The sequence below is a fragment of the Leucoraja erinacea genome, chromosome 4, assembly GCF_028641065.1.
Source record: "Leucoraja erinacea ecotype New England chromosome 4, Leri_hhj_1, whole genome shotgun sequence".
Lineage (NCBI taxonomy): Eukaryota > Metazoa > Chordata > Chondrichthyes > Rajiformes > Rajidae > Leucoraja > Leucoraja erinaceus.
In genome coordinates this window covers 83617240-83635244 of record NC_073380.1, presented here as the reverse complement: position 1 = coordinate 83635244, position 18005 = coordinate 83617240, and the positions used below count along the sequence as shown (strand labels likewise).

General features: G+C 48.8%; 1 protein-coding gene across 1 annotated transcript in view; it reads left to right on the top strand.

The window, feature by feature from the left end:
* The first annotated feature begins 6285 nt into the window (after positions 1-6285).
* The window catches only part of LOC129696623 (angiopoietin-1-like), a 152582-nt gene continuing 140862 nt past the window's right edge, over positions 6286-18005 (top strand). Inside the window, exon 1 of the mRNA XM_055634680.1 lies at positions 6286-7219. Coding sequence (XP_055490655.1) covers positions 6920-7219 — 300 coding nt within the window. The 5' untranslated portion in view covers positions 6286-6919. The remainder of the gene's footprint in view (positions 7220-18005) is intronic.

The window sequence follows — 18005 nt, the reverse complement described above, 5'->3', positions numbered from 1 at the left end:
AAAGGCACTAACTTTTGAATGAGAGGATAAATTAAGTCACTGTCTGCCTTGCAAGGTAAATGGGTCTGTGCCACAGTTGGACAAAGAACAGGGAGTCTGTACAGTATCTCCAGGTCATTCCCTCAACTGACATCACGAAACGTACATCATCTGCTTACTCCGAAAGCAAAATAACGAAGATGCTGGCTATCTGAAATTAAAAAAAGGCAGAGAATAAAGTCAGCACAGTCTTGAGGCAGGCACCTCCATTATCTCCCTATTAGAACTTTTCACAAAGAAAGAAATTCTGCTGTAAGGCCATTGACCTGAAACATGCAATGGTTTCTCAAATCACAGATGCTACCTGACCTGCTGACAATTCCCAGAAGGGCAGCGCATTGGTGCAGCGGTCGAGTTGCTGCCTTACAGCACCAGAGACCTGGGTTCAATCCTGACTCCGGATGCTGTCTGTACGGAGTTTGCACGTTGCCCCCATGACCTGCGTGGATTTACTCTGGAATCTCCGGTTTAAATCCTACACTCCAAAGAAGTACGGGTTTATTGGCTTCTGTAAATTGTTGCAAGTGTGTGGGATAGAACTAGTCGGTAGGCATGCAGGTGCAGCAGGCAGTAAAGAAAGCGAATGGTATGTTAGCTTTCATTGCAAAAGGATTTGAGTATAGGAGCAGGGAGGTTCTACGGCAGTTGTACAGGGTCTTGGTGAGACCACACCTGGAGTATTGCGTACAGTTTTGGTCTCCAAATCTGAGGAAGGACATTATTGCCATAGAGGGAGTACAGAGACGGTTCACCAGACTGATTCCTGGGATGTCAGGACTGTCTTATGAATAAAGACTGGATATACTTGGTTTATACTCTCTAGAATTTAGGAGATTGAGAGGGGATCTTATAGAAAATTACAAAATTCTTAAGGGGTTTGACAGGCTAGATGCAGGAAGATTGTTCCCGATGTTTGGGAAGTCCAGGACAAGGGGTCACAGCTTAAGGATAAGGGGGAAATCCTTTAAAACCGAGATGAGGAGATCTTTTTGTCACACAGAGAGTGGTGAATCTCTGGAACGCGCTGCCACAGAGGGTAGTTGAGGCCAGTTCATTGGCTATATTTAAGAGGGAGTTAGATGTGGCCCTTGTGGCTAAGGGGATCAGGGGGTATGGAAAGAAGGCAGGTACGGGATACTGAGTTGGATAATCAGCCATGATCATATTGAATGGCGGTGCAGGCTCGAAGGGCCGAATGGCCTACTCCTGCACCTATTTTCTATGTTTCTATGTTTCTAATAGAAATGCAGATTTGATTTGTCCTCAGGACTACTATCAACATGATACAGTGGGAGGGGGGTGCAGGGCTGTAGCAGGGCAGGGTGAGGATCATAGATCATAGATATCTATTGTCTGGGCTCCCACTTACCATAATCTTTGAGAGTCAGCTGATCCTTCTAAAAGTCCAGATGGGGGCTACCTGATAGTTTTTATCCATCAACCGCATCTGACTGCGTTAGTCAGGCAGACAAATAAACATTTGGGTCCTGGCACGATGTGGAATTGTAAAGGATAATGCTCTGGAACACAGATGATTGGGAGAGGAGGGGACATTGACAGAGGGAGGTAAGTGAGGGAGGAGACCATGAGGAGAAGAGGACGGAAGGATGGAGGGAAGGATGGAACGGCACGAATAGAACACTTCTATTTGAAGTAATTCATTTCCTGCTTCCTCCTGTGATCACATGTAATTTCTCTCTCTCTCCCTCTCCCTCTCTCTACCACCTCCTCACCCTCTCTTTGCCCCACTCTCCCTCTCCACCTCTCTTCTTCTGCCAGCCCCAGTGCTCCTCATCCAGACACTTGTGCAATCTGCTGAGACAGCACTTGGGCTACCCTGGACCATAGATAGGCATCAAAATGCTGGAGTAACTCAGCGAGACGGGCAACATCCATTGTATTGGGCTCTGGTGAGACCACATCTGGAGTATTGTGTACAGTTTTGGTCTCCTAATTTGAGGAAGGACATCCTTGCGATTGAGGCAGTGCAGCGTAGGTTCACGAGATTGATCCCTGGGATGGCTGGACTGTCATTTGAGGAAAGATTGAAAAGACTAGCCTTGGAGTTTAGAAGGATGAGGGGGATCTTATAGAAACAAAAGGACTGGACAAGCTAGGTGCAGGAAAAATATTCCCAATGTTGGGCGAATCCAGAACCAGGGGCCACAGTCTTAGAATAAAGGGGAGGTCATTTAAGACTGAGGTGAGAAAAAACTTTTTCACCCAGAGAGTTGTGAATTTATGGAATTCCCTGCCACAGAGGACAATGGGGGCCAAGTCACTGGATGGATTTAAGAGAGAGTTAGATAGAGCTCTAGGGGCTAGTGGAGTAAAGAGATATGGGGAGAAGGCAGGCACGGGTTATTGATAGGGGATGATCAGCCATGATCACAATGAATGGCCGAATGGCCTCCTCCTGCACCTATTTTCTATGTTTCCATGTTTCTACATCTCCGGAGAGAAGGAATGGGTCACGTTTTGGGTCGAGATGCTTCTTCTCCACCCGAAAGATCACCCATTCCTTCTCTCCAGAGATGCTGCCTGTCCCGCTGAGTTACTCCTGCAGTTTGTATCGATCTTCGGTTTAAACCAGCATCTGCAGTTCCTTCCTACACTATTCTGAACCATGGATCAAGCTAGGGCATGGATAAGATGGGCTGAAGGGCTTGTGCTCGTGCTATATAGCTCTTGTTCTATGGCACAAATGCGCTGGGTCTCACCAGCAACACGCTGGCCTCTGTGGCAGCCAACACTGTTGTGTGACTTTGTGTGACAGCTGCTTCCAGCATCCCACTCTCCTTGCCCCACCTCCCCTTCACCCCAAGTACTGTAACAGCTGGCAGAAAGAGGCCAAGGGGTGAGACTGTGGGCGGGCTGGGGTCAGCGCTGATGCCCGTTCATGCCATCTGCTGCCAGTGGGTTAGGGGCAACCGTATGATGGGGAGAGCTGGGAGATTTGTCCTTGCCACAGCCTGGCTGCATCCCATCAGAGGGGGTCGGCACACAGCTCGCTCACATTGTCTTCCTCTACCTCCACACCTGTGCTCCACACCTTGATAGAGCGAGGTAGCTAAGGTAGTTAAACAGCTGGGAATGTGTGTGAACTGTGAGACTGGGGGGGCAGTGTGAAGCTGCTGGCAATGCCTAGGGTGAGGCGTGAAGGGCCTGTCCCACCTTGCGATTTTGTCGCTGATTGCAGGCGCCACTGACTGACGCCCGCAGTCGCCGAAAAACCGTTCAGTTGTACGACAATCTACGACAGACTACGGCACAGTTGACGTCAAGCTGCGACAATCTGCGTCAGCCGACATGACAATCTCCAATACCTCAACAGCGACAGCATACTACAGCCTACAACATCCTGCAACCGCACAGACATCAAACAGCGACAGCCGAAGTCAACATACATCCACCGGCAGCGTGATATTGCAAGATACCACAGGCTACATCACTGTCTACAACACCTGAGGCCAACAGGTTGGCGCGTGATGACGCAGGCTGTCGCAACATGAATTAGCCGAGGTCATGACCTTGCGCCACCATGCATCGCCCGCATGGCAGCCTACGTCAGCGTGCGACAGGGCCTACCACGTGAGAAGACACGCAGCGTCAAGCCCGGTGACGCGGAAAGATTTTGAACATTCCGAAAGCCAGTGGCGGCAAGGAGACGCCGCGCGCCATTACACGCGTCACCTTGCGTCACGCCGCGGCAACCTTTTCTCAGGCTGTCGCCGAAAATGTCACCCAAGTGGGACAGGCCCTTGAGTGTGAGGAGGGAGCCAATATTGAGGGAGAATGTCGGCAGGGTAATGACGGGGTGCACACATCAGGAGATAGCATCTGCAAAACCCTAGAGAGACACACAATTCTGGAGTATCTCAGCAGGTCAGGCAGCATCTCTGAAGAAAAGGAATAGGTGACGTTTCAGGTCGAGACGCCTCAGAGTCTGAGGAAGGGTCTTGACCTGATATATCGCCTGTTCCTTGCCTCCAGAGATGCTGTCTGATAAGCTGAGTTAATCCAGAATTTAGTTTCTATTTTTGGTGTAAAGCAGCATGTGCAGTTCCTTCCCACCCATCTGAAAAACCCTCACTGACCTAGGCTACTTGGGCAAGGTTATTGAACTCCCTTGCCGCACTGAATCCAAGGGTGCGAGGAGATTGTGGATTGATCACCAGGCCGCCTCTCGGCCATCTATCCGTGCATTAGGAGAGAGCGGAGGGGCTCATGGCCTATGTGGCCACTACATCTCTCCTCCACCGCTGGTGTAGCTTCAGTAAACCCCAGAGACACTCCACACCCCATTGTATGGCTTCCAATAGCAGTGTGAAGGCACTTTAACTGGAGTGTTGCTTGCTCTGTGACAAAATCAGCACACTTGACACTCTCAGTTATTTTTCCCAAGTCTGAAGAAGGGTCTCGACCCAAAACGTCACCTATTCCTTTTCTCCAGAGATGCTGCCTGACTCGATGGGTTACTCCAGTATTTTATGTCGATCTTTGCTTTTCACAAGCTATTTCTTTACCTATTTTTGTTCTGATTCACATGCAAATGAGACAAATTCTTCTCCTTTGTGCTTGTGTGGGTCTATCTCTAAGTTACCTGATGGAATCTGCTTGGGGGGTTGTATTCCAGTTGCCCCCTGTGTTGATACAGTTTGGTCATTTTGAGCCAAGACCTTGCCAGAGAGATTTGTAACTCCCTTGTGAATGAAAGTGCATAATGGGAACCTGGATAAACACAAGGGAGAAAGGAATGGAAGGAGGTGGCGATGGAAGATAGAAAGGGGGTTGGGGGAGTGTGGTTAGGTTATGTGGAGCTGAAATCATAGCATGGAGCAGAGGACTAAATGGTCTGTTTCCATGCTGGGATTTAATGGAGTCTCTAGATTTGCTTTCGTAAATACATAGAAACATAGAAAATAGGTGCAGGAGTAGGCCATTTGGCCCTTCGAGCCTGCACCGCCATTCAATATGATCATGGCTGATCATCCAACTCAGTAACCTGTACCTGCCTTCTATCCATACCCCCTGATCCCTTTAGCCCCAAGGGCCACATCTAACTCCCTCTTAAATATAGCTAATGAACTGGCCTCAACTACCCTCAGTGGCAGAGAGTTCCAGAGATTCACTACTCTCTGTGTGAAAAATGTTTTTCTCATCTCGGTCTTAAAGGATTTCCCCCTTATCCTTAAGCTGTGACCCCTTGTCCTGGACTTCCCCAACATCGGGAACAATCTTCCTGCATCTAGCCTGTCCAACCCCTTAAGAATTTTGTAAGTTTCTATAAGATCCCCCCTCAATCTCCTAAATTCTAGCGAGTACAAGCCGAGTCTATCCAGTCTTTCTTGCCCCCCACTCCCAGTGAATTGACACCTCCTGCATCCAAACCTCGAAAATCACGGATATGTTGCTTGGGGTGAGATGGTAGATCATCATGCGTGACTAATGGAACACAACTCCCTCAAGCCTCTGGTATTACTTCCACTACTTTCTTAATTAAAATAGTACGTGGACATTGATTCAGTCTCAGATAAGCCTGTGAATTGCACATTGGAAGGATACGCAATACTGCATGTCACTAACAAGACTGAACGAACTGAGAAACAAAGAATAGCAGATGCTGGTTTACACCAAAGTTAGTGCTGGAGTAACTCAATGGGTCAGGCAGCATCTCTGGAGAAAAAGGATGGGTCGGGACCCTTCTTCAGACTTGTGTCGTTAAAGCGGGTGGTTAAAGGAGGTAGAGAACATGAATGTCTGTGTGCGCGAGAGAGAGAGAGAGAAACGGTGGAAGTATGAAAGGAAAAATAATGTGTGAGTGAGTACGTGAGTGGGACAGAAAGAGTGTGAGGGAGAATTCATGCATACAAGGGAAATGTATCCGGACCCCCAGGTTTGGAACTCACATGAGAGTGAGAATGAATATGAGGATGAAATGTGCAAGTATGTGAGAGGAAGAGGGAGTGTAAAAAAAAAATATGAAGGAATTCTGACAGAGAATGAGCGAGACACTTAGAATGCATGAGAGAAGAATGCAAAAGAAATAAAGAGAACAAGAGGGTGGAAGCATAAAAGCAGAAGTTGACAAATCTGTCCACAATTGGCAGCAATTCAAAAATGAAAGTAAAGTAGTTAAATAGTACGGAATTCACTGTAATCTCCAATTGTGCCTGCTTTTATTAAAACACTTGGTCTCAGATCAGTTCACAGAGGCTCATAATTTATTCTAATTGTCTCCAATAACATCGCTGTTCACTACACCATAATATCACAAGCTCTGCCTGGCAGCTGTTGAACGGACTCTCTGAAATCCCATCCAAAACAAACCCCAGCAGTTTCACTGGTGCCTTATCAGAAGGAAGGTGCTCAGAAGGAAGGCAGATAAGGAGGCTGGACCACTGCACAAGCTCGAGGTCATTAGGCACTGTTTCTTTTTGGTAAAACGATCCCTGTGCAACTTGGGTATCAGACACCCTCAGCCTAGTGCCGCACACATTCCTGTCAAAGCCTCTCTCCGGGCTGAAATCTCTCTGTTCCTCAGTCAGGATCAAGTGGGAAGTGCAGTTCTGGAGCCCAGTGTGTGGGGTGAAGAAGCTTTAATCTACAACTCACTGCAGAACGGCTGAGTGCTTTCATTGAAGACCTGGTGCTGAAGTGTGCAAGATACTTTGTGGGAGAGAAACGCTGACTTCCATTTACTTGTTCTGCCCTGTTTTTAGAAGGGTTTTGTTTCGAATCACCTGCACCTTGTTTGTTTCGAATGTAACACTGCTCGAGACAGTGCGTTTGAGGGGGGACGAGCTGGCCAGTGCTTCTTGAGGTTCAGATCTTGCTGGCCGAAGGGAAGGGAGAGGTCGGAGGAGGTGAAGGGGTGCGAATGTGGCTGATGGATTGCCTCTCCGTGGCTCTGCTTTGTGCAGCCCTGGCTCACGCCGGCTGCACTGGGCAGTCGCGGGGGACAGAGGGGGGTCGAAGGCGCCTCAGCAGGGTCCAGCACGGAGCGTGCAGCTACACCTTTGTGCTGCCCGAGCTGGAGGGGGGCTGCCGCGGATCGGCCGAGACCCACAGCACCAACTTCCTGCAACGGGACGCGCCTCAACCAGAGCAGGAGTGGCCGTCGCAGGCGCTGCAGCGACTGGAGACCAGGTCGGACAACAACACACAGTGGCTACGCAAGGTAAGAGCTCCCTTCCACCCTCTCATCCTTCTAATTGTGTGTGTGTACCTGTGTGCGTGTGTGCAGCCAACCTCCTGCCTTGGTTGGGCACCATGTCACGTTGGGACTGCCAACAATATCCACTTATGGCACCAGTGGGAGAACCAATGGCGGTGTACATGTCCCTCTGGTTACCTCTGCCCACTGTCACAAAACATTACTAGTTGCCTCCACCCACCGTCCTCAGCACCCACCGTTCATCCAGACATCGTTGCCCTGTGTCCTAAACGCTCCCTCTCCACCTGCCCCAGCTATTCGAAAATTCCCACCTATTTTCAAATCCCTCCATGGACTCGCACCTCATGCTCTCTCTGTGGCCTCGCCACGCTCCTCCAATCCCAGCCCTCCATCATTGCTGGCCGTGCTTCCAGCCTTGCCCAAGCTCTGGAGCTCCCTCCCCACCTCTCCACCTCTCCCTCGTTCTTCAGCTGCCTGGACCCCTGCACTCTGGAATTCCCTCCCGACCTCTCCCCATCTCCCCCTCCTTAAGCTATATGGACCTCAGGGCCTGGAACTCATCACTACCCCTCCCCACCTCACCCTCCTCCTTCATCTGCCTGGATCCCTTTGGAATTCCCTTCCTACCCTTAGCTCACCCTCACCCTCACCCTCACCCTCACCCTCACCCTCACCCTCACCCATCTGCCAAGGACCCGATGCCTTGGCCCTGGGCTCTAAACTCCCAACCCCTCCCTCAGAAGCTCCTCATTTGTAACCTACCTTAGGCCGAGTGGTCTTCAGTCCTATCTCCTTGATACTGCCATGGACCATTCCCCGTGTTAAACGTGGGCGAGCTACTCTGGGCAGGTGCGAGGCTGCAGGAAAACGGATGCTGCGGCGCAAACCTCTGGAGAAGGTTTAAATCCAACTCTCTCCCGCAGCCCAGGTCCGCTGTTGTTGACAGACTGGTCCCGGCGCCGGCTCACCCCGACTGTGATGCCCCCGGAGACCGGGTCGGGAGCTTACATTCCCGGGCGGGCCACTCATAATTCACACTGGAATGGGCGGCGTGCAGTTTACACACTGTGTACATTGTCTATTCGTAGCATGTTGTGTATGGTACAGTCTTCTGTGGGAAAATAGAGACGTTTCACGTCACCCATCCCCTGGACCGGACACGAAATGATTTGAAACGTGGTGAAGAATTTGCAGCGCTGACGCGGGGAGTGAGTCTATAACTTACTGGAGCGCGTTTACATAGAGCGGGCACCGACTCGATGGGCCGAATGGGTTCCATCCGTGCTGCAACTGGCCCTATGCTCTTGCGCTGGCTCCTACACTCCGAGCTCCGGAGGGGCTCAGGCCGGAGATGGAAACCTAGACTAAGGTCTCTGGCGCTGCGGGACGGCCACACACCCCCGGCCGCGCCGCGCCGCTCCGCCCTGAATAACCCCCGCTAGTGCTGGGCTGCAGCGCTGCTGTCCGGGGCCGCCGTGTTTGGCGGTGAGTGGGCGGTGCTCGATTGCCAGGGTGGTGATTCTTGCAGCTAGCGAGACCTTCCTGGGCCAAGGGAGCGTATAGACTTGTCCCAGGGGTCAGTCAGCACCGGCAGAGGCAGCGCTGCCCTCCCCAGCCCGGACACCAGCACCCCTTGTATTGTAACTGGGCAGCGGAGACCACTGTCCCAATACCCGGCCTTCGCAACTCCTCTAACCGGGCAACGGATAACTCGCTCTCCTATCCCAATCCCCATCCCCGCATGCACACGGGCACCGAGGAACTCCTCTCTCTCTGCATACCCATTCCCAGCACCGCCTGTAGCCTGACAGTGAGTGAGGACCCTCTCACCGTTTCCAGACCTGTCAGCTCTCCATGTAACCGGGCAGCGAGGGATTATCTCCCAATACCCAGATCCATGTAGTGGATACTGTTGTTTGGGGTTGATATGAGCCATGAGCAGCTGGACTGCTGTCATTAAGGCCACTTTGCATTTCTCTGGCACCAGGGTGGAACCTCAGAGTAGAGCAGGGAAAGGCTGAAGATGTCAGTGAATACTCCTGCTAGCTGGTCTGCACAGGCTCTGAGGACAGGGTTGGTGACTCCATCCAGGTCAGTTGCTACCCGCATGTTCATTCTCAGGAAGGCACATCTGATGTCTGCATTGGTGACCACAGGTACAGTTGCACCTGTGGCTGTCAGTCTGAATGGCATTATTTCATTGCCGGCTATTCCAAATAGAATGCATTGAGGGAGGGATGCATTGCTTCCAATGATATTGTCCAACTTCACTTTGTAGGCCGTTACAGCATGCAGGCCTTGCCACAGTTGACGGATGCCCATGCTGTTCTTCTCGGACTCTACCTCATATTGTCTTCTTTAGTATGCAGTCTTCTACACACTTACTGATGATGCCTGTGACGGCAATGGCAGATGCATGTTGGCTGCTGAGTCCTGGAATATGGACCAGTCCACCGACTCAAAATAATCAAGTAGAAGCTCATGCTTGCTCAGACCAGCACTGTTCTACTTTCTGTACCTGGATCTCACATTTCAGATCCTGCTTGTCAGTTGATCCTCAGTTCCAGCCATGTGGTCTTATTTTCCATATCTCAGCAGTTGGCATCTTAATTGGTTGTGCAGCAGTTGTTGAGGGTGTTTGGACCTCTGGTGGGACAGGAGATGTGTTGATTGTATTTTGGTAGCAGTCCATTGAGGTTGGCCTGTTGGCATCCCCGGCTATGATGAACAAGGTCTTGGGGCATTTCATTTCAAGCTTATTGGTTGTGATATAGTTGAACCAGTGCAAGTTACACATCCATAGGGGGTGCCATGTGGAATGCTATCAGGATAGCCAGAATGAATTCCTGCAGCAAGCAGTAAGGATGGCACTTCACTGTTAGACATTCCAGGTCCAGGGAGCAAGAATTTGCCTGGATCACCAAGTCTGAACACATTGCAGTGCTGATTAGGAAATATATCCCTCTGCCTCTAACCTTGCCTCCGACACCATACAGTCTATTGAGTGAATTAGAATGTTTGCTTGCATTCAGATATGCTGATGTTATTGGAATCTGTCACAGGGCCAACATGGCCAGGCACTGGGGCAAGTGGGAAGTTGATCAAGATGATTCAACAAGGCTTGTAGTCATGCAGAGGGAATTCTGAATCATTTTGCAGAGGTGGGTGTTCAATTTAGGGAGACACATAGTGAAGTTCTGGTCATCAGCAATAATTAATGTGCTGCCTCGTAATATGGTTGGGGTACAGGAGATGTAGGTTGGGAATAAAAGGATGTATTTGGTGACAGGTTGTGATACCTGTATTTCCCCAGCGAATTTTACTGGGATCTGTTAAAAAAAAACGTGGAATTGAAGCTTTGTCTGAACCCTCTGGAGCACTGGGTTCAGTTCTGGGCACCATGCCACAGAATGTCTTGCTGGCCTGAAATTATCAAGCCAGGTTGCATGTACCGGAATGGTACCATTCGGCGCCGCTGTTTCGGCGCTGCCGTTTCGGGGTGTTAGAGCTAGGGTATGGGTTAGGGTTAGGGTTAGGGTTAGGGTGCCACAGCGGTGGGCCAGTGGAAACCAATTTCCAAACTTGTTAACATAAAGCTGATCTCACTTGCAATATCCTTGGCATAGGAACTTCTTATATAAACGGAGATGCCGGAACGGCAGCGCCGAAAAGTACCCAACCCGCATGTACCAGTGTTCTACTCATCTGAGTATGGAGAACTGATGACTGATTGTGCAGAGGTATTTTCATGGGGTAAAACACAGAGAAATGGTGGTAGTGGTGGATGGACAAGTCCTCTCCCCAGGGTGAGAGTTATGCCATTCAGGGAGATGCCAGATGCAGTTGTCCACGCAAAAGGATGAGGGACTCTGGACCTTCCCATCAACAGGTCTTTATCGGTAGATTTATATTGATTAAAATCACTTAAGTATGTGTGTATGTGTATTTGTGTAGTGTATCTGTGAGAATGTTTGTATGTGAATGTGGTCAGACTCTGTATGTGTATGTTCATAGCGATTTTGTACATTTTGTGTGTACATGTTTGTGCATGTTTGCGTTTGCATGTGTGTGCATTTCTGTGTTCATGAGCTCAGATTATGTCTTGTGAGTGCGTGTGTGAGAGGGAGAGCGAGATGAGGGAGAGAGCTTATATGTGTTCTGAGAACAATTTGAACCAGTTCTCTTTAAGGGCTATTGCTGCCAAGGGAATTATTGTGTAGTTACTCCTCCAGTCCATTTCTGTCTGCTCCAGGCAGGTGTTTTCTCTCAGCATTTAGTTGTTCCCTTGGGTGTAATTGTTCTACATTAATATATAGAGGAGATGCTGTGGGGTAGACTCTGGCTGAAGATCAGCTGCCTGCTGAAGGAGGTATAGCTGGATACAGAACATTCTACTGCATCGAGCTTACACCCAATGTTAAACCCACATCTTAAATACAACTAAGCAAAGTATTTATTACTTTTGTGCACATCTCTAAGGGGTTGTGATGCAAGGTTATTTAAATCGTATATAGTGGAGCCAGTAAAATGTTTATTGAGCATGAATAGACCAGCCCTAAGCGATGCTAATTGTTCAATACAGATGGGACTAAGGTTTGATGGATGCGCAACCAAGTCTTCAGCCCGTCCACCATTTTTACTGTCCAATGGGTTCAAAGGTAGCGAGGTATGTTACCAGTTGGCACACTCCAGAACTTGCTGCTTGATTTACTCTGCCGACAGTTAGTTTTACACGGGTATCCTCTTGATCTCAGCGTCTGTGGTATTTTTATGAACCTGTTGCAGTTGCATATCGAGCTCAAGGCAGAAAAGCAAGGCTCACAATTGGCAGTGTGAGGAGCTGCATAACAAACAATGTGCTAACCGCTAATGCAATGCCAACCTGTATCTCCAGCCCAGCCCAGCCCACAACTGCAGTGAATACATTATTGTAAGAGATAAATGTCCATTTGATATTGTATTTTTAATGGAGATATAAGATACTCCAGAAGCTGAAATCCAGAGCAAAAACAAACTGCTGGAGAAACACCATCTTTATGCTAGGACTGGTTCAGTATTATCCCCAAAAGCCACCATCCTTCTGCCTTCATACATGCTGCTCGATCTGCCAAGTTCCTCCAGCAATAGGTTTATTGCTGTGTCTTTTACATCTTCACTTCCCATTCCTCCCTCCCAATGCAGACCTGCATTCACTAGAGAAGAGTCCCGACCCAAGGGGTGGTCTGGCCATTTCCTCCAGTGAAGCTGCCCGGACTGCCGACTTACGCCAGCACTTGTATTTTCTTTGTTTATTCTTCGATTCGCCTTGAATTCAGCCTTATTTCATTCCCTGTTCATGTCTCGTTCTTAAAACTAATTGGCCAAGGAGATATTTAAAGAACGAGTAGATCACTTCTCCCCCCCACCTTCATTGCAAGCGAGTTGTGGTGCCAATTGCACACGAGTTGGAGGGTTGGGAAAGAGATGGCGCGATGTGAGATATCGCTCTTTAGCAGGAGTTGACTCTTGCAAGCAAGAGGGACAGAATCGGATTCGGAACGGTGGTGGGTCACATTGCAAAGCTCAAAACGTTTCCCATTTGTTCACTAGAAGGGCCTGTCCCACTTTCACGACCTAATTCACAACTTTTTTTACTCGTGGGCATTTTTCATCATGTTGAAAAAATGCCCCGACCCACTTGATGCCACGAGTACCTACGACTAGCATCACGACCTACCTACGACCTACCTACGACCTCCTACGACATCCTACGACCTTGTGACGACCATGCTGCGAGTATAAGTCATGGGCAAACTTGGCAGAGGTCGTGAATTAGTCCAAAGCAAGCGCTGTCTGCGGAGGGCGCTCAGCATCGCCAAGGACTGCTCTCACCCCAACCATGGACTGTTTACCCTCCTACCATCCGGGAGGCGCTACAGGTCTCTCCGTTGCCGAACCAGCAGGTCGAGGAACAGCTTCTTTCCGGCGGCTGTCACTCTACTCAACAACGTACCTCGGTGACTGCCAATCACCACCCCCCCGGACACTTATTATTATTTATTCAAATCGTTTGCTATGTCGCTCTTCAAGGGAGATGCTAAATGCATTTCGTTGTCTCTGTACTGTACACTGACAATGACAATTAAAATTGAATCTGAATCCGAATTAGGTTGTGAAAGTGGGACAGGCCCTTGATACTGATAGTGGGGGACGACGTACTGCGTGCCACATTGCACGACTGAATATACGTGTGTGTGTGTGTAACTGTGAATGAGCGAGTGTGCAGGAGCATATGCAATGCTGTGCGAACGTGTGTGTGCCTGTAATCATGTACACGAGAGTTTGAGTGTGTGCACCAATGAACAATGGTGCGAGTGTAGAATGCACAACTGTATATGAGAGAATGTGTAACTGTGCAAGAGTATGAAAGAACGTTAGCGTGTGCAACAGTGTGCAATGTGTGCAGGCGGGTGTATGAGTAAAACTAAGAAACATAGTAAATCGGAATGGCCTACTCCTGCACCTGTTTTCTATGTTTCTAACTATGTATCTTGTTTAGAAATCAGTGCGTCGGTAGAGATTCCCGCGCTGGAATTTAGTATGTATATTATTAAAGTCCTCGGGAGACCTCTTTAAAAGAGCTAGCACGGGCATGACGGGCCGAATAGCCTCCTGCGCCATGGTGTTCTGTGCCTTGGAATGAAAGTGTTCACCATCATGTGTTACTGATTAGCTCGTCCGGCAGTTCTCAGACATTACACTCTGATTAGCGGACGGGATCCCTGCTTCCCTGACCTTTGCACTCAAGAAGTTAAGACACCTCCCGAAGTATTACCCCTGTCCTGCAGCAGGGTAGTTAGAGATAGCTCAACTAAGGATCGGGGATATGGAGTAAGAGAAGGCCCAATAAATAAACCACAACCTGTAGCTGTGGGTGAAATTCTTCCAGTCATGAACCTTAATGCAGCTTTGCACGAGAACAAATCAGATGGAGTCGTCTCCCTTCCCCCTCCCTTCAAGCTACCAGCAAGTTAACTTGTTTTGTTTTTACTTCGTTTTCCAAATCTGAAAAGTAATTGTTCTTGGATTAGCTGACAAGCACTGAGGGATTTGCGAGATATTTTTGCCACAACATGAAATAAAAAGTCGATGGCTTCTGCTCGAGTTAAAAGGGTAATTACTCTGTGGCTTGACAGACGTTTCCAATTGTGTTTTGGGAGGTTACTGGGGAAGAGTTACAGATTGTTAGTGGTGTTGAAACCCGTGGAGGCAGCTCAGTGCTTCCTGTGGCCGTCAGGGGGCTGGGCACTCACCCCGAGGTCAGAGGGTCCAGGGTTTGTCCCGTCTTTACCGACGTGGGCACAACGACCAGCCGGGACGCCCCACGCAGCAACGTGGGAGTGCAGCATTGTCAGATGGGTTACGATGAGATGTTAACCCAACGCCCCGTGAAAAATCCCTCAGCACAATTTAAAGAAATCCAGGCGACATCTCTCCAGTGACAATATTTAACTTCCAAGCAACATCACTGAAACAGATTGTTGAACCATTTACCACATTGCTCTTTGTTTGGAGCTGTCTGGGCACACATTTCTTGTCACATCTCCCACTTGATAATGAATGATTATTATTATTAAATCGTTGAAAACATTAGCGACTCAGTGGTGCTGGTTTCCGACGGGCACGTTGACGGACACACCACACATCTTTGTCCTCCATAGAAACATAGAAAATTCGGCCCTTCGAGCCTGCACCGCCATTCAATATGATCATGGCTGATCATCCAACTCAGTATCCCGTACCTGCCTTCTCTCCATACCCCCTGATCCCTTTAGCCACAAGGGCCACATCTAACTCCCTCTTAAATATAGCCAAATGAACTGGCCTCAACTATCTTCTGTGGCAGAGAGTTCCACAGATTCACCACTCTCTGTGTGAAAAATGGTTTTCTCATCTCGGTCCTAAAAGATTTTCCCCTTATCCTTAAACTGTGACCCCTTGTTCTGGACTTCCACAACAATGAGAACAATCTTCCTGCATCTAGCCTGTCCAACCCCTTAAGAATTTTGTAAGTTTCTATAAGATCCCCCCTCAATCTTCTAAATTCTAGCGAGGACAAGTCAAATCTATCCAGTCTTTCTTCATATGAAAGTCCTGACATCCATGCAGCTGGCAAGCTCCTCTTTTGTCTCTGCACATGCGTCTTCCATCGACGTCTTCAGCATCGCCTTGTTTGGCCGTCCTGGGTCACATCTTCCACAGCACAACCTCATGTGCTGGTATTTGTGGGTGGCGGTGGCAGTGACCAGCGAGCCTCACCCTTCTCCACCTGAGGTAGAATCGCCCCGTGATGTGGTCCGTCCAACTGACATTTTGAGCTTTTCTGAGCATTTGGGTGTAGGTACCAACCTTGGCAATGCTCGAGTGAGTGTGCATGCCTCACACGCATACAATAATCAGGTTTCTACAGTTCCATGGAAGAATCTCAGTTTGATACCCTTTTATGCCCCTGTCCCACTTAGGAAACCTGAACGGAAACCTCTGGAGACTTTGCGCCCCACCCAAGGTTTCCGTGCGGTTCCCGGAGGTTGCAGGTGGTTGCCAGAGGTTGCGGGTAGTGGAAGCAGGTAGGGTGACTGACAAAAACCTCCGGGAACCGCACGGAAACCTTGGGAGGGGCAGAAAGTCTCCAGAGGTTTCCGTTCAGGTTTCCAAAGTGGGACAGGGGCATTAGACATCCAAGACGTTCAGATTTTCCCCATGTTATTGAGGGCTTTCCATGCGAGCGCTTTCCGGACCGAGATGTCATTCTCCGAGCTCTGCATCCTCGCTCCCAGGTACTTGAAGTCCTCCACTTTCTTGAGAGATGCACCGCCAATGGTCTTGAGAGGCTCATACAATGAATTGAATTACAGTAAATTCAGTCTGCCTAAACCTACCTTATCTCCTGAAGATAGACACAAAAAGCTGGAGTAACTCAGCCAGACATGCAGCATCTCTGGAGAGAAGGAATGGGTGATGTTTTGGGTCTGCCACAGAAGGTAGTTGAGGCCAGTTCATTGGCTATATTTACGAGGGAGTTAGATGTGGCCCTTGTGGCTAAGGGGATCAGGGGGTATGGAGAGAAGGCAGGTACAGGATACTGAGTTGGATGATCAGCCATGATCATATTGAATGGCGGTGCAGGCTCGAAGGGCCGAATGGCCTACTCCTGTACTTAATTTCTATGTTTCTATGAGACCCTTCTGAAGATGCTTGAAGAAAGGTCTCGACCCGAAACATCACCCAGTCCTTCTCTCCAGAGATGCAGCCTGTCCCGCTGAGTTACTACAGCTATTTGTGTCTATATCTTTGGTTTAAACCAGCATCTGCAGTTCCTTCTTGCACACTACCTGATCTCCCGGTTGCTAAACTCATTAACTCTCCCTCCCATTCCCATACTGACCTTTCTATCCTGGGTCTTCTCCACTGTCAGAGTGAGTCCCAGCACAAATTGAAGGAACAGCACCTCATATTTCGCTTGGACAGCTTACACTCCAGCGGTATGAATATTGACCTCTAACTTGAAGTAAACCTTGCCTTCCCTCTCGCTCCATCTCTCCCCCTTCTCTCCGACCAGTCTGCCTGTCTCCATGATTTAATTTTATCTCTGTATGCTTCGTTGTTCAACAAGAGAGAGTTAGATTTAGCTCTTAGGGCTAACGGAATCAAGGGATATTGGGAGAAAGCAGGAACGGGGTACTGATTTAGGATGATCAGCCATGATCATATTGAATGGTGGTGCTGGCTCGAAGGGTCAAATGGCCTACTCCTGCATCTATTTTCTATGTTCCTATGTTTCTCTGTTGTCATCTTCTCCCAGCTAACAATGATCATTTCACTTGCACTTTATGCGCAAGTGACGAATAAAACTGATTGATTGATTGATTGATATTTTCTACATTTTCCTTGATTTCCATTCCCTCTGATGTCTCGTTTTCACAACTTACACCCTATCTCTGCGTGTCTCTTTCCCCTGACTCTCAGTCTGAAGAAGGGTCTTGACCCGATACGCCACCCATTCCTTCGCTCCAGAGATGCTGCCTGTTCCGCTGAGTTACTCCAGCATTTTGTGTCTATCTTTGGTGTAAACCAGCATCTGCAGTTCCTTCTTACACAATGGATATTGGTATTGGTTTATTATGTGTGCCACGTACAGAGATACAGTGGTAACCGTTTGGAAGATGATGAGACTCCAAGTGCTGGAATGTTGAGTGAAAACAAAAGGCAGGAGGACCTTAGTGGGTCAGGCGGCATTTGTGGAATGGACAGATGACAATTTGTGTCAAGACCATTCCTCAGACTCCGTTTTGTTTCTTTACTTTGTTTTCCTTCTTGACAAAGGTACGTTTTGCTGGCTCTACAGGCAAATCAAACCATACACAAAGTAGAACGAGGTGGTGCAAAGAGAAAGGAAGCAACATCTAGAATATAGTGTAATGCCCCTGTCCCACTTAGGAAACCCGAACGGAAACCTCTGGAGACTTTGCGCCCCACCCAAGGTTTCCATGCGGTTCCCGGAGGTTGCAGGTGGTTGCCTGAAGTTGCAGGTAGTGAAAGCAGGTAGGGAGACTGACAAAAACCTCCCGGAACTGCACGGAAACCTTGGGTGGGGTGCAAGGTCTCCAGAGGTTTCCATTCAGGTTTCCTTAAGTGGGACAGGGGCATTACAACTATGAGTAAAGTGCAGATAAAATGTCTACTTTATTGGGTACAAACTGCTTTGTGATGCTCTATTGGTAGGGCAGGGTGGTGTCATTTTTGTCAAGTG